The sequence below is a fragment of the Balaenoptera borealis genome (assembly GCF_965194805.1).
Source record: "Balaenoptera borealis genome assembly, chromosome: 3".
Taxonomy (NCBI): Eukaryota; Metazoa; Chordata; class Mammalia; order Artiodactyla; family Balaenopteridae; genus Balaenoptera; species Balaenoptera borealis.
Genome location: NC_138866.1, coordinates 154,259,842 through 154,276,407, shown reverse-complemented (window position 1 = coordinate 154,276,407; position 16,566 = coordinate 154,259,842). Strand labels below are relative to the sequence as shown.

The 16,566-nt window shown below is 36.1% G+C and overlaps 1 protein-coding gene across 11 annotated transcripts in view; it reads left to right on the top strand.

Moving 5' to 3' along the window:
- Window positions 1–16,566, top strand: part of TJP1 (tight junction protein 1) — a 339,138-nt gene that overhangs the window by 236,589 nt on the left and 85,983 nt on the right. For all 11 annotated transcript variants that reach the window (XM_082385987.1, XM_082385993.1, XM_082385991.1 and 8 more), the window contains one exon: window positions 13,065–13,121. In XM_082385987.1, coding sequence (XP_082242113.1) covers window positions 13,065–13,121 — 57 coding nt within the window. The remainder of the gene's footprint in view (window positions 1–13,064; window positions 13,122–16,566) is intronic.

The window sequence follows — 16,566 nt, the reverse complement described above, 5'->3', positions numbered from 1 at the left end:
AAAAAAATAACTATATTACTATTATCACACTTTAAAAACAAATTGTAAATTTAAAAATCCACCATTTAGTCAATGTACAGTTTCTAATTATCTTAAGTATCAACTTCTTTTTTCAATATATTTAAGAAAAAACAGGATCCAAATAAAGTCCTCCCATTGTGATTGTTTGGTGTGTCTCCTACGTCTCTTAGACTGTAGGATTCCCCCATCTGGCTCTGGCCCTGGCCTCCCCACCCACGATGCCGTTTTATTGGTGAGGAACAGAATTGTTTGTCCTATGCAATTTCTTGGTCTGGATTTTCCCTGTCATAGTTACAATGTTTCTTGCCCGCTATATTTCCTGAAAATTGGTGATTAGAGCCAGCGCAGTTCTGTCTAATAGAAATATCATATGAGCCACATACATGATTTAAATTTTGTTAACCACATCAGAAAGTTTAACAGGTGACATTAATTTTAATATTTTATTTGTGCATATATCCAATGTATTATCATTTTAACTGTGACAGTTTTTCCGGTTTCTCAGTCTTCTCCTGTCTTTTATGACTTGGACACTTTCAGTGAATGGCGGTCAGTTATTTTTTAGAATGTTTCCATTTGGGTTTGTCTGATGTTGTCTCATGATTGGATTGAGGTTATGCATCAGATTAGGAAAGGGTATGTGATATTTATGTTTTATTACTGGTGTGATAACCTTGAACATTTGGTGAGGTACTTACTGTTTTTCCCTTTGTAATTGATAAATATCTTGGGCAAGATACTTTGAGATTGTTTCTCTTCAAACTTTTGCCCACTGGTTATACTCTTTGATCTTGCCTGCAGCAGTTATTATGGTGTTTTTTCCCTAAAATAGTGATCTTGTATTTCTCTCATTTCTTCCACATTCCTTTCTAAGGAAGAGCTGTCCCTTCTTCCTCATGTATCTAGTTATCTGTACGTGTATGTTTTAACTAAAAACCATGGGTTTATATGGACGTCATGATTCCTATCCAGCACTCTTCATTCTAGCCTTCACCCTTTCTTGTAACATCTTTCTCTGACAGTGAGAAATCAGCTCATTGTCTACAGTATATTCAGTTATTTGTTTATTCCTCATGTACCTGTCCAGTAGTTAGCAGATTGTTAACCCATCCTACCCTTCTGAGAAACAGATTGACTTAACTCGAGTACAGTGTTTGTGTACAGTTCTTTGTGTCTTTAACATTACAGTATCCAGTCAGAATAGTGTTTTCCACAGTTACTTAGCTGAGTGTTTTTCTACCCATTCTCTTTGGTTGTGGTATTCATTTGTAGTAGATAGGTTTATCTGTTACTGTTTGTATTTCATTTTGGTTCCCACCACCTCATCCTTGTTTATTTTAATTATTTATTTGTTATTTTGGAGTATGTGAAACGTTACTGTAGTTCAGTGCCACAAAGAAATATCATTCCTTCCTCAGTCCTACCACCCTCTCTCTCCCTTCCACCCCATACCTACTTACTCTGTAAGTAATCAATTTCTTTAGTTTCTGGTTTATCATTTCTATATTTCTTTTGCACAAATGAGCAGATACATGTATATATCATATTCCCTTCTTTCCTTCATGAAGGGTGGAATACTATTGGTATTTGTGCACTTTGCTTTATTCTTTTAAAGGTCTGTCTTTGAAATTGCTCCATGTCGGTTCATAGAGATCTTCCATTTTTCATAGCTGCATAGTACTCCACTCTGTGATGTGCTGTAATTTATTCATCCATTCTCCCAAGTTTGGTCATACAGGTTGTTCCCAGTATTGTAGTTACAAACATTGCTACCATGAATACCTGGTACATATGTATAGTCACATTGTTGAAGGTTTATCTTCAGGACAGATTTCCTAGGAGTGGGATCTCTGGGTCAGAAGGTTAGGTACACATTCAGTTTTGTTAGGTATTGCCAGATTTACCTCCAGAAAGGCAGGATGAATTTGCATTTCCCCTGGAAATATTTGTGAGTGAATATAGCCTCACAGTCTTGCCCTTCGACTGCTTTGGCAGGTGAGAAATGGCATCTTGGTGTTATTTTAATTTGCATTTCTCTAATTATGACTGAGTTTGAACATTTTTTCAAATCTTAATATCCTTTTTGTGATGTATTTTTTCCCCATTTTTCTACTGAATTTTTTTCTGCAGTTTTGATTTCTTTATGTTTTAGGGATATTGGCTCTCATGGTGTATCTTGCAGTTTTCTTAAGACTTTGTTTATGGTGTTTTGTGTTTGTGTTTCTTTTTTTGGTCAGGCAGACTTTTAAAATTTTTTACATACTTTGTTTTATTTCCGTTAGACTTTGAGTTATGCTTAGAAAACCTTTCCCTACACTAACATTAAAGAGGAATTCACCCAGGTTTTCTCTAGTACTCGTATGGTTTTGTTTTTTACATTTAGATTCCTAAATTCATTCGAAGTTTATTCTTGTGCATGGTGAGATATAGATCTAATATATGTTTTTTCCAAATGACAGCCCAGATGTTCTAGCCGCATTTATTAAAAAGTGCATCTTTACCTTAGTAATTTGAGATGTTACCTTTCTCATACACTGATTTTTCCAGTGATTTGAAGGTCTGTTTATGAATTTTTCCATTTTATTCCACTGGTCTATTTGCTCGTGCCCCAGTATCACACTTTTTTTAATTGTAGATGCCTTATAGTATGTCTTAATTAAGAGGCCATACTTGATAGGGCTAGTTCCTCCCTAGTAGTTTTTCTTTTGCAGTGTTTTTTTCAATTTTACCTGTTATTAAACTTAAAGGGAAACATGTTCTTATGTCTGGCTTCTTTTTTCAACACTGATCAGTGTTCATCCATATTGATTTGTGTAGTTAGAGTTTATTCATTCCATGGCTCTGTAATTTTCCATTGAGTGAATGTTGCATTGTTTTCCCTTTTATCATTGGTGGACATCTAGATTGTTTCTGGTTTTTGGCTATTAAGAATAGTGCTTTTGTGAACATTCTTGTAAATATATTTACACATTTCTGTTGATTTGATCATAGAGTATGCTTATTTTACCCAGCTTACCAAAGCAGTGATACCATTTTACACTCCTACTAGTGGTGAATTTTTTTTTCTTTTTATAAATTTATTTATTTATTTATTTTTGGTTGTGTCGGATCTTCGTTGCTGCGTGCGGGCTTTCTCTCGTTGTGGCGAGCAGGGGCTACTCTTTGTTGTGGTGCACGGGCTTCTCATTGAGGTGGCTTCTCTTTGTTGCGGAGCACAGGCTCTAGGCGTGCAGGCTTCAGTAGTTGTGGCACGTGGGCTCAGTATTTGTGGCTCACGGGCTCTAGAGTGCAGGCTCAGTAGTTGTGGCGCACGGGCTTAGTTGCTCCGTGGCATGTAGGATCTTCCCGGACCAGGGCTCGAACCCATGTCCCCTACATTGGCAGGTGGATTCTTAACCACTGCGCCACCAGGGAAGTCCACTAGTGGTGCGTTTTGATTAGAGTGTTCATTATTATTTTCTTTTAGCTTATTGTATGGTTGTGTAGTAGCCTTTAATTGTGTTTTTAATTTGTATTACCCTGTTGATTAAGGAAGTTGAGCACTTTCCCACGTGTTTACTGTCCTCTTGTTTGAAGTGCTTCCTCAAGCCCTCAGCCTCATCTTTTCTGTTAGGCGCTTTGTCTTTATTGATTTTCTGGCTGTGAATACTAGATTCGTTAGATAGATATTAGCAGGTTACTTTAAAAGCCCAGATTTACATGAAAATAAATGATACTGCTTCTTTGTTTGTATGGGAAAAGTCCTAAGTTTTAATAACCAAAAAGCTTACATTCAGACTGGTATATTTACTTCTTACGGAACCTTGATCTATCGCAACTGCCTCCTTCATAGTGAAGTTTTCAGCCTCAGGGTGCCTGGTCTGGAAACCAGGAGGGAGCTGCCTGATGGAGTGTGCCCAAGTGAGGCTTAGCAGTTGAAACACAGCTTGTCACTTTACGTTAGACATTTTGTGGTTTGTTTAAAATAGTTTTAGGGTTGAGGTGAAGTAAGGAGGCTGATTTTAAAGAAATGTGGCCTGTCGAGTGTACAAATTTGCTGTTTTCCATTGAGTGCTTTGTTAGAGAAGTATCATGGTTTTTCATATATTTTATTATTTAGAAATTGAAAAGACTTCCTAAAACTTTTTATTTTTATTTTTTGAAAATCAGATAGTGATTTAGTGAGGAGGAGGAATAACCAAAGAAACTCCAAAATCAGACGTGTTAACTACCCATTCAGGTTCCTTTAATAGGTTAATTATATTCTTCATTTTAGCAGCTAAAGAAAGAATGTTCTTGATTTTGATAAGAATCTGATGAATTTGCTCATATATTATCGTTCAGAATATGACTTAGATGTTCTACTGCCCAAAGCAAATGTGGTCAAGATGGCATTCTTTTGTACCTAGCAATTTTCAGCTCCTTATTAATCTTGTCATTACCATTCCTTTCTGTTTTTTTTTGCTCTGTGAATATTTATTTTTAATTTAACTGTAGTGATTTACAAGATCGTGGTCCAAGTGTACAGCTTCAGATTCTTTTCCATTATAGGTTATTATAAGCTATTCAATATAGTTCCCTGTACTATACAATAAATCCTTGTTGTTTATCTATTTTATATATAGTGGTTTATATCTGTTAATCCCTGGATATATACCCAGGAGTGGGATTGCAGGGTCATATGGTAGCTCTATTTTTAGTTTTATAAAGAACCTCCATACTGTTTTCCATAGTGGCTGCACCAATTTTCATTCCCACCAACAACGTACAGGAGTTCCTTTTCTCCACTCCCTCTCCAGCATTTATTATTTGTAGACTTTTCTGATGATAGCCATTCCAACAGGTTCGTGAGGTGATACCTCATTGTAGTTTCGATTTGCATTTCTCTAATAATTAGTGATGTTGAGCATCCTTTCGTGTGCCTCTTGGCCATCTGTATGTCCTCCTTGGAGAGAGATCTATTTAGGTCTTCTGCCCATTTTTTGATTGGGTTGTTTTTCTGATACTGAGGTTTATGAGCTGTCTGTGTATTTTAGAAATTAAGCCCTTATCGGTTACATGATTTGCAAATACTTTCTCTTAGTCTGTAAGTTGTCTTTTTGTTTCGTTTATGGAAAAACTTTTATATTTTGAGTTAATGTTAGAGAAAAGTTGCAAAAATATTAGAGTTCTCTTATATCTTTCATTCCACTCCCCTTAACGTTTTACATAACTGTAACTGTAGAACAGTTATCAAGGATAAGAAATGAACAGTGATCCAATAACTAAATTACTCACCACATTTGAATTTTGCTAGTTCTTCCTTTTTCTCTTCCAGGATTCCAATTTGCGTTTAGTTGTTACTTCTTTTTGGTGTCTGACTCTGTAACAGATCCTCAGTTTTCCCTCTGTCTTTTATGACTATTTGAAGAGGATTGGTTATTTTTTAGAATGCCCTTCAACTTGGTTTGTCTGATGTTTTTTCATCATTGGAATGAGGTCGTGCATTTTTGGCAAGAATACTATAAAAACCATGTTGTTCATCATGTCAAGGGGTTCATGATATTGATCTGTCTTATTATTGGTAATGTTTACCTTGGTTAAGATGGTATTTCTCCACTGTAAAGTTACTGTGTTTCTGTAATTTATAAATATTTTGGAGGAGGTAATTTGGGGCTGTGCTTAATTTAACTGGTAGTCCTCAAACATTCACCCACTAGTTTTATCATCTGTGGGTGAATCTTTATCTACAACAGTTTCTGGAGTTTGGCTGATGGTAATTCTGTTTTCCCTTTTCCTTTCACATTTAACTGAAATTCCACTCTAATGAAGAGCTGTCCCTTTCCCATTTATTTATTTGATTACATCAGTGTGGACTCATGGGTTATTATTCTGTGGGTTAAAGTCTAATGTTATCATTATTTTGTTGCTCACATTATTCCAGCTTTGGCCTTTAGAAGCTCTTTCAAGCTGGTTCCTGTGTTCTCTTGACAAGCCCCCATAATTTTTTGAGCAGTGCCTTCATTTCTAGTGCCACATGATATTCCAGGTTCCTGCTGCATTTTCCCTGACCCAGCCCTGCAACCAACCCCTTCTCTGAGAAATTCTGGTTTGTTTTATTAAAGACTAGTATTTAGAAATTAAGATCTCCATGCTAGCTGTGCTCATTGCAGTTTTTCTTGCTTCTAGGCTCTCAGCAGACAGAGCTAGGAATCCTGTAGGCATATGCGTATCTACAAAACTCTTATTTCTGTATCTATCTGCATGTATATTGAAAACCATGGGTTTATACTGATACCTCAGATTCTGATCTCACATCATAGAGTTCAGTTTAGCCTCCCTCCTTTTCTTTATAGTTTTTTTCTCCAGCAATAGAAACCCAGCTCTCATTATCTATTATTTCTTCACTTGTAGTATACACGCAAAACAGTTTAAATTTTTTACCCATTTCTCCCCTCACCCCTGGAGAAAGACTTTTGGATATGTGGAGGATAATATATCATGGAACAATACTGCTACACAAAAAGATACACTCAGAAATATCACTTCCTCATCTGTGCTACCCCATTTCCTTTCCCCTTTTTACCTGGAAAAAATTTGAAAGGTCTTTTATCCACTTTCAGCCATTAGAAAATGTCAACCTAAAAAGTTTTATTTTTGATAACTGGAAAGCACTGAGTTTTCGAGGGTATCTGTAACTGTCCCTGATGAGAATTTCTCAAGGTTTAATGGTAACTTATTTAAGCTGATATTCTTTTGTAACAGGGAAGAGCTAAAGCTAAGTAGGACTCCACGTTGGATCTGTTTCTTGGACTTTAACCTTTGCTTTTTGTTGCCTTTGTTGTTATAATTGTTACTATAATCACACATAATGGCCTGCCTCAGGGAACCCTGCCCACCTGTCCATGGCTGCAAGAAAAAAGAAACACATCCCCTCACCGGGGCTGGTCATTCCAGGAGATGTCTTGCAAGACTGATGGCCCTTTTATTTTACATCCTCACTGCGTCTCCCTCTCTGATTCTATAAAAGAAACTGGCATCCAGACCCTGATAAGATGGTTTTTCAGAGACACTAGTCTGCCATCTTCTCGGTCTGCTGGCTTTCCGAGTAAAGTCGTATTCCTTTGCCTCAACACCTCGTCTCCGATTCATTGGCCTGTCATGTGGCGAGCAGAGCAAGCTTGGACTTGGTAACACTTTCGCTTTGATCTTAGGACATTGGCAAATATAGCAATTTATCTGTGAACTTACTTAAGCAAATCTCTAGCTGTGATCAACCAAAAAAAATTCTAGGCCCACCTATGTCTTTCTTCCAGCTCCTAATATTTTCTAATCCTATCCATCTCATCGTCTGTCTCCTAAATAGTCAGCCAAGGAGTGAACACACAATAAAGTATTTGAAAATTTAACTGGTGTTGAGAATAGTGGGATGTCAGATGCTCGATTTACTTACTTTCTGTTGAGGCTGTCATCCCACAATTGCTGCAGTGTTACTTTGATCATTATTTTTAGTTCTTATGCTTAGTGAGTTCTTATCCTGTTTGTGAGATTTGTTGAATTCCCTGAGTGTCTCCAAGACCACTCTTCATTTGACTTCAGATTTATCTTTTTTATTCTCTCTTGGACAGGACATCTCCATTTTGAGAGTTTACTTGACAGCCCTTCAGATCAATCCAAATGTATATTTTCCCCACCTTTTAGCACATACACTAGTCTCTTTCTTTGCACTTTATTTGCATAGCAGTGATCACATTTGAAATTAAATGCTTAACTGAAAGGTCAAAGAGGGGCAGGGGTCATTTGTTTTATTCACTAAAACTTACGTTGTACTTCTTAAGTTCCTGGCTCAACCTTATCTCAGTAGGTAATCTTGCTTTCTATTTTGGATGGAAAGCAAAAAAACAAAAACAAAAAACAAAACACTTTGGAGGGCAGGAGAATTCAGAAACAATTCAGCATAACAGCTTTGCATACAGAAGAAAAACTCAGAGCCACCAGTGTTACCTCTCTCTTTGCTACTTAATTTTCCTAGTGGGGGACCACAAGTCATCAGGAAAGAGTGCTCAGTGTGCTTTATTTAAGAGATAGTACTGAATAAACTATTTAAAGTATATATTTGATATGTAAGGGTCCAACAATTTAAAAAATATGAAAATTTTATTCTTTTATGTTGTCTTCCATTTTTATATTTTGTTTTGGTGTATTCTCTGGACAATAAATGACATTTTTGTATTAGTTCCTCACTGGCTGTTCCTTTTCAGATTCCTTAGGTTCTTCCTTTTTTCCCCTCAGAATATTTGTGGTGCACAGGGTCATCTTAGTCCTTTGGTAATTGGATCTTTTCACTTGGATTCAATACTACTTTGTTGATTACTCCTAGATCCTTGTCTGTGCCAGATCACCTATATCCACCTGCCTACTGCCTATATCTCTGCTCCAGTATTTCCACAGGCACCTTAAATTAAAGGTGACTAAAACTGAATTTGTAATCTCTTTTTCTGCTGGCTTTTTCACGCAGCTGCTCAATTCAGAAACCTGTAACAGCCATCTTTAGCTCCTCCCCCCTCTTTACTTGCACTTTCTAACTGGTCTCCCTGCCTCAACTCCTTCTTCCACATCACAGCCATCAGAATGAGTCCTGACTATGGAATATGACAGCCTGAAGTTCCTTAGTGTCTTACCATTGAGTTTACAGTCCTTAGCGTTGTGTTTGTTACAAGGCCTGTTGGGATGTACTTCTGCAGCTTCTCTTTTTACCCTTTCTCTATTCCACAGATGGTACTGTTCAGCCACATCAAAGCCAGCTTTATGTGCAGCATCAACAACCTTGCTGATACCCTGTTTCTTCTCTGGAAACATCTTTCCCCACTTTCTTTCCTGGTCATCCATCAAGCTTGAACTCAGATGTTTCTTTCTCGGGGTCTCCCATCTTCTCAGCAAGCAGCGTCCTCTCCATCCCCCGTGGCACCTCGTATACACATTTATCTAGTGTTGTAAGCCTCTCCTTGAGCCCTTAAGGAGGAAGAAGGACCTATTTTTGACCTCTACGGCACTTAGTATAAATGTCTGGATTGAATAAATGAATGGATTGTTTTTAAAATTACAGCCATAAGGATGGTAAATTTTAACTGGCTATATACCAAGTTAATATTAAGGAGTTAAGATTTTCCTTCATTTGGAGAACACTGGCTTTATTTATTCCGTCTTGGATTTGGTCTTCTCCCAGTTATAGGTTCATCCCTTCTTGTCCGTTCTTGTGTTCTCCTGTCTTTTCCCCCTTGATCTGTAATCAGCCCTAAAGGACAGTGAAACTGCCTAGAATTAGGATCCTAAGTTTTGGCAGGAAGCCCTTCAGAGTTGGTGATCTGAGTAGTGTCTTTGCCAGCTGGAGCTTAGAACAAAGAAACCAAACAAACTCTTGGCACTCTCTGAAATGCAGCTTTTTGCTTCTTCAGAAATTGTGATTCTGGTCAGTTGACACTGACTTAGAAGTGTATGTAGAACTCAGAGTCCAGTGGCCACGATTGCAGTTTTTCTGGATGCCTACAGTGCTTCACTAATTATTGAATTTGCAGCCTGTTTGGAACTGAAATTACAGTCTAATAGAATTTTGGAGGTGGACAGGACTTTTTACTTGAGATAATGTCATACCATTCCCTAAATGAGGAACACTAAGGTTACTTACCTAGTTAATTGCAGATTTGGGCTGTGATCTTGATATTTCTGGCTTAGTTCATTTTCTGTTTAACAGCATCTTTCATAGTTATAGGGAATGATAGTGCTGTAATCATTCTTAGAGGAATGACACTTTTTTACTTGCGGTCTCCCCACAAGCCTAAATGTTTTGGGAATGAGACTATTCATTTACCAGAAAATCCTTCTGCCAGTTATGCATTCTGCTTTTTTTTTCCAGTAAGAAAAATGACAAGTAAGCAATTTTACAATAAGGATGATGTTTCAAAAACTATTTGAATAAGTAGTAGATGAACATAATAGAGCATTACAAAAGGGCTCACAGTGAAAATGTAAGATTCCCTACCTCCCTGCCCCAATTTCTCTTTCTCCACCCCAGAGGCCACTTGTTTTTTTAGGTATTCTTTCAAAGGAAATCCCCTTCCTCCTTTTTCTAAAGTATCAAAATTTTAGCGTTAAAATCTAAAGTATCAAGATTTCTAAAGTATCATATTTAGTAGTACTAAAAGTTTTTTATATCCGTTTTAGCCTTCAGTTTCTGAGTGATTTAATAAGAATCTCCTCTCACCACCTCCCAACATTTTATGTTCACTTTCAAACATAGCAAAGTTGAAAGAATTACAGTGGGTACTTGAATCCCGTCAACTAAGATTCTACCATTATATTTTACTGTATTTGTATTCTCAGTTCCTTCAGAACTCCTCATAAAGTCTGCCTAGTTATATAAACAACCATGGATAGAATCTTGCTGCTTTTGCCACTGAAGGAAACCGAAGGCCTGAGGGTGGAGAGAGATGGAAGGGTCCATGGTTTAAACTAGGAACACTTTTTTCTCTGTGTGTGTGTTTTAAGTGACTAGGATCAGCAAGGCATAACAACTTACTTATATTATGGATTCAGTTGCTTTAGTGCGCAGGTCAAGAGCCTAACTGACCACCCTTTTTTGATGTTTCGTTCTCTCGGCTTCTTTCTTGCACATTGGTCTCCCTTCTGATAAATCAAGCTAATAAGGCTGTGTTTGGCTTTAACAGAGAAGGGAGCTATTGTATTACCCATTTTGGGGAAGCCATTGAGTTGGTTGAGTTGTGTACTTTTCTGAAGAAACATTAATTTTGATTGGAATGCTGAGAACAATTGTTTTAGTATTTTTATTTTTCCCCTTATATAAACAAAATCATCTAAATTTCTCTTATTGTACTCCTAGAAGCTTGTACGTTAAGACCTCATTCTATAAATCCCTTACTAACAAGATACTTTTTATAATTAACAATAAAACATAAAATAATCTTAAATATTACTTGATTTTTCCTAAAAGAAAAGTTAAAAATAGATATTTGAAGTTTCAAGTGGGATTTGATGAATGTGGCTTAAAATATTTTGGCAGTTTTTTCTGACTGGGAATGGAGAAAGGAAAGCAAAAAAAAAAACCTAATGAAAAAATATTACTCACAATCCCTTCACTTTGAGGATGATCAGTGTTAACATTTTGTATATCCTTTTAGCTTTTCTTTTCATATTCATGTTTAAACAAAGGATAACAATATACAAGCCGTTTCATAATCTGCTTTTCCTCCCTTCACATTAAATGAATTTCCTCATTTGATTCATATTCTTTTACTAAATGGTAAATTGTGTGGCCATTAAAACCATATGGAGGATGATAAATTTTCATTCCAAAGAATATGTTATGGAGGTCCTCTCTGGTTATCAGATCACTTTCAGTTTGCACTGATAGGAAAGGAATTAAAAGGGTAGTGAAGCAGTGCTGCTGGTTTAAGAAGTAGATCAAAGCAAGACAAGCTTAAAGCCATGCAAGCAGTTCTCATTTTTAATAAGTCAGCTAAGATTGGACAAACTGGCAATTGCAGATGTTTTTATCCTGTATATTTTAGTAGGACTCTTGATATTTAGCAGAATTACTCATATCATCACTGTGTCACATTGATGGAGGTATTTTTTAAAATACATAAATGCTGGTCAATTTTTTAAAAAACAAAACAGCTTTGTTTCCAGCAGAGGTCTCATTAAAAGGAGGTTTTGCTGCACTTGACTGAAAGATTGAAACAAAACGCTGGTTGACAGTTCTTATCTATGGGAGTGAACAGAGGGATCCTTTCTCTCCCTCTCTTATTCATCTGGCAGGAAAGTTAATCTAGTTGCTTTGTATTTAGCGAAGCAGGCTTTCTTTATAGGGATTCCTTTTCTAAAGTGGCATTAATGTTCGATTAAAGTTGCTGTGAGAAAGGAGAAATGGGCCCAGGGCCCCTTGGTGGACATGTTCTCATGATGGTAGTGACAGCAGTGCACTAGAAAACAAACCTTATTTGTGGAATAGACGTTGGTGAGGCTGGGTGACAAGTGACGTCCTGGAAGCATCGTGCTCAGCATTCTCCCTTCTACCGCACCTTGTGATGTGATACCTCTGAAAAAGCCTTTAAACAAATTGTAGATATATATGTTCAGGAACCCCAATTAAAGAAAATGGTAACATTAAAAGAGATTGAATTACTTTAAGCCTCCAAGAGCAGTTAACCCAATTTATAAGAAATTTACTTTGAATTCTTTAGTGTCTATCTCTTAGATAGTGATTTATTTCTCTCTTTAGTAAAAAGTTCTTGACAGGAGAAGAACCTGAACTACACTGACATTTGAGCACCTCTATTGGAGCTTGCATCACTTTTATTTTAAGGCAGTTCTTTGGGGCAGGGAGTTTGGAATTGTTTATTTGTTTTTCTTTTTTGTTTCTTTTGTGTGTGGCATGGGCATGTGTGCATGATATGTATATTAGAAAAGACTTTTTTTTTTTTCTTCAGGGTTATAAACAAAGCTTGAAGATAATTCTGTAGTAAAACTGAAACTAGGTGGAGCAGTAATGTTTTAACTGATACTGAAGCATCCATTGACCAAACCTATCAAATGGTCTTATCTGTTTTCCTGTGATACGTGTATTTATAATTACTGAGTTCAGAGGTATTTGACGTTCCCTTCCTTTGCACAACGTTAAGGAATACTTTTAAATGTTTTATGTGTTGTTCGTTAGATATTTAAAAATACTATTCCAACTTCTGTTCATTTCTATCTGATGTTAAGTATAAAGTTGCAGAATTAGCTTGAACACTGATTTCAGCTGGCATGAAATGACTATAGAGTGGCATCTGTCCAAATTAAGTTAAAAACAAAGGAAGTTCCTGTGTGTAATTTCCTGTCTCTTACAACAAAAACAAAAGCAAGCAAAAAACATTCTATAATTATTAAGCCTTTTTCAGAGTATCTAATATTGAAAGTATGAATTTTGGTATTTTACTGTGCTAAATTGTTTGCTAGATGTTCTCATTCACTTTGTTAGACATTTCCTTAAAAGATAATTATTTGTTTTTCTTTTCCTTTATCAGAACACAGCAATGGAGGAAACAGCTATATGGGAACAACACACGGTGACACTTCACAGGGTGAGTTCTGTTGGAGTAAATAATCTGTGTGTAGGTCAGGATACTGGCAGCTTTTGAAAACAATAGAGGAAAGCCAGATGTCAGGAAGCCAGAAGAAAGGGGAAGAACTTTTCGATATTCCTTTGTTTAAAATTAGAGTTGCAATAAATTCTTTATTAAGGTCAAAAGTGAACATGATTACTTTTTCATATATCCTTTTGGTTGTTATTTGTATATTGCTGTTTTTAATCATGACTTAAGAAATTAAGTGGTTATTTTTAAAAATTTGATCAGATAAAAGACACCATATTTTCGTGTAAATTGTAAACTGATTCAGCTCTTCTGAGTATATATGTATGTATTGTAGGCTTGGGGTTTAAAATTGATCAGGGTCATGTGAGTAATAAAATCTTAAAAGATACTCCTTGATTTGAAACATGCAGAGCCAAGCTCTTGCTTAAGCAATTGCAGATGGGCAGAGAGCAAATCCTAGTGAGCTGGGTAAGAGTAAGAGCTTTGTGGGACTTCCCTGGAGATCCAGTGGTTAAGACTCCACGCTTCCAATGCAGGGGGAGTGGGTTTGACCCCTAGTTGGGAAACTAAGATCCCGCATGCCACACGGCACTAGAAATAGATGGAAAATTCTGGAATAAGAATTAAATAAATAATAGCTTAAAAAAAAAAAAAAAGAGTAAGAGCTTTGTCTGAAATGAGACTGCCCTGAATTTGAATCCTACTGCTGCCTGCTTCCCTTTAGAAATGAGCAAGTGACCAAACCCACTTCTAAAGCATTGGTTTTCAGTGTTAAAAATGGGGCTTATGCCACCTCATGCTTGACATAAAGTAGTGCCTCCCATAAATCTCTCCTTTCCTCCCTTTGAAGAGAGCTGACTCTACTGATTACCCTTCTCCTTAGAGAATGTACAGAAAGAGATTAGAGAATATTTAAGTATTTTACACTTACTACTTCTACCAGCTATATCCATTACTAGGAAAATGGAAAGGGGGAAAATCATGTTCCTGAACCACCCTGCCCCTGATTATCTTGTGAATCTTTGAATCTACACATGATAGACAGTGGGTAAATTAATTATTAAAAAACAGTGATTTCAGATAAGACTTTTTTGTGTCTCCCTAAATGGTGAAAGAAATCATTAAATAATACTAACCTTAACTTTTAATTTATAAAGCTAAGGTATGGCCTGAATTTGTTTGAAATGTGCTGATAGCATATTTAAATCAGATTAAACATATACCATCATACCTTATAAATGTTTAATTGGCTGGTTTTTATAGAATAATATGGTATTTTATCACATTACATTTATTTTCTTAATGCCTGTATTATTTTTATTGATATAATTTACACACAGTAAGATTCATCCTTAGTGTGCAGTTCTGAGTTTGCCAAACGCATTTAGTCATGTAAGTCATATAACTACCACTACAGACAATATAGAACAATTCCATCACCCTGAAATTTTCCCTTGTGCCATTTGTAGTCAACCCCGTCCGCTTACCTTGAGCACTTAGTAACCACTGATGTGTTTTCTGTTCCTGTATGTCTGCTTTTTCTCTCATGTAGGTGAACTCATACAATACATAGCCTTTTGAGACTGGTTTCTTACACTTAGCCTAATGCACTTGAGATTTCTCCGTGATGTACTTATGTCAGTAGTTCTTATTGCTGAGTAGTATTCCATTGTATGAATGTAGAATAATTTGCTTATTCATTCTCCAGTCTTGATACCCTGGGGTGGTTTCCAGTTTTTGGTGATTGTGAATAAATCTCTAGTGTACAGGTTTTTGAATGAACGTAGCTTTTCATTTCTCTTGGGTAAATTCCTAGGAATGGAATTGTGGTTTTTAGTTTGTAGTTCTCTAAAGACTAATGATTTCGAATATCTGTTTATGTGCTTATTTGTCATCCATTATCTTCTTTGGTAAAATGTGTTCAAATCTTTTGCCCATTTTTAATTAGGTTTTTTGTTTTCTTATATTGACCGTAAACAAATAGACTGCAAGTTATTTCTCCAGCAAAAATGGGTTTACTTGGGATCAACAGAGAATTGCAATTCAGGGTCTGCAGCCACTGCAAGACACAGTGCAAGACCCCAGCAAAAATAGAACTCTTTTATAGAGGGGAAAAGGAAGTTGGGAGGGCTGTAGTAAACAGAGTCCATTGGAGGAATTGAGAGTGCAGAGTGTAGTGGTTTTTCATTGGCTGAATTGTGACAGTCTGTCATTGGTTGAGTTCTTGGCAGGCAAGAAGAGGAAGTCTTTCTTCTTGCTGGGCTCTGCTAACAGCACAGTGCATGAGTGCTCCCCCTTCTGGCCTCCCAACTCTATTTTAATTGAGGTTTCTGTTTATTAATTTTTATACTTACTGTTTTTTTAAACTATGGTAAAATACACATAACAAAAATTTGCCATCTGTCCAGTTCCTTTGTCCATTTTTAAATTGGGTTTTATTTGTTGAATTGTAGGAGTTTTTATATATTCTGGTCATTAACCCCTTATCAGATATATGACTCATAAATGTTTTTTTTTCCCATTCCATGGATTACGTTTGTACTCTGTTAATTGTCCCTTGGTGCACAGAAGTTGTTACTGAGTTTTGAGAGTTTTGAATATCTTCAGGATACAAGTTCTTTAATAGGTATTGTTTTGCAAATATTTTTCCCAGTCTGTGGCTTGCCTTTTTCCTTCTCTTAACAGTGTCTTTTGCAGAGTATAAGTTTTAAATTTTGATAAAGTCAAATTTGTTAGTTTTTGCTTTTATTGATTTTGCTTTTGGTTTTGTGTCTGAGAAGTCTGCCAAACCTAAGGTCCCAAATATCTTTCCTGTTGTTTTCTTCTGGAAGGTTTTGTTTTGTTTTTGTTTTAATTAAATTTTGTATGAAGATTTTTTTTAGGGGATTTTTTTTTAATACGGATGTCCAATTTTTTGAACAATGATTTATGAAAAGGTTATCCTTTCTTCATTTAATTGCTTTCTCCCTTTGTCAAAAATCAGTGACCATACATGTGTCGGTCTTTCCCTAGTCTCTTTTATTGATCGGTGTGTCTATCCTTTGCCAGTTACTTCTGCCTTGATTATTGTAGCTTTATATTAAGTTGGAAATCAGGTAGTGTGAATCCTCCAAACTTACTATTATTATTTTTCATTATTTTGACTAGTTCCTTTGTCTCTGTATATAAACTTTAGAATAAGTTTGTCAAATTAAAAAAATCTCCCAGGATTTTTCATTGGGATTGCATTGAATCTACAGATTAATTTGGGGAGAATTAACGGTATTGAGTATTCCAAACTATGAATGTGATGTATCTCTTCATTACGGTTTTGTAGTTTTTGGCATACAGATTCTACACACGTTTTGTTAGATTTCTAGTCAAGCATATTTTTTATGTTTCCTCATGCTATTGTAAATGGTATTTTTTTTAATTTCAGTTTTTGATTTTCTAT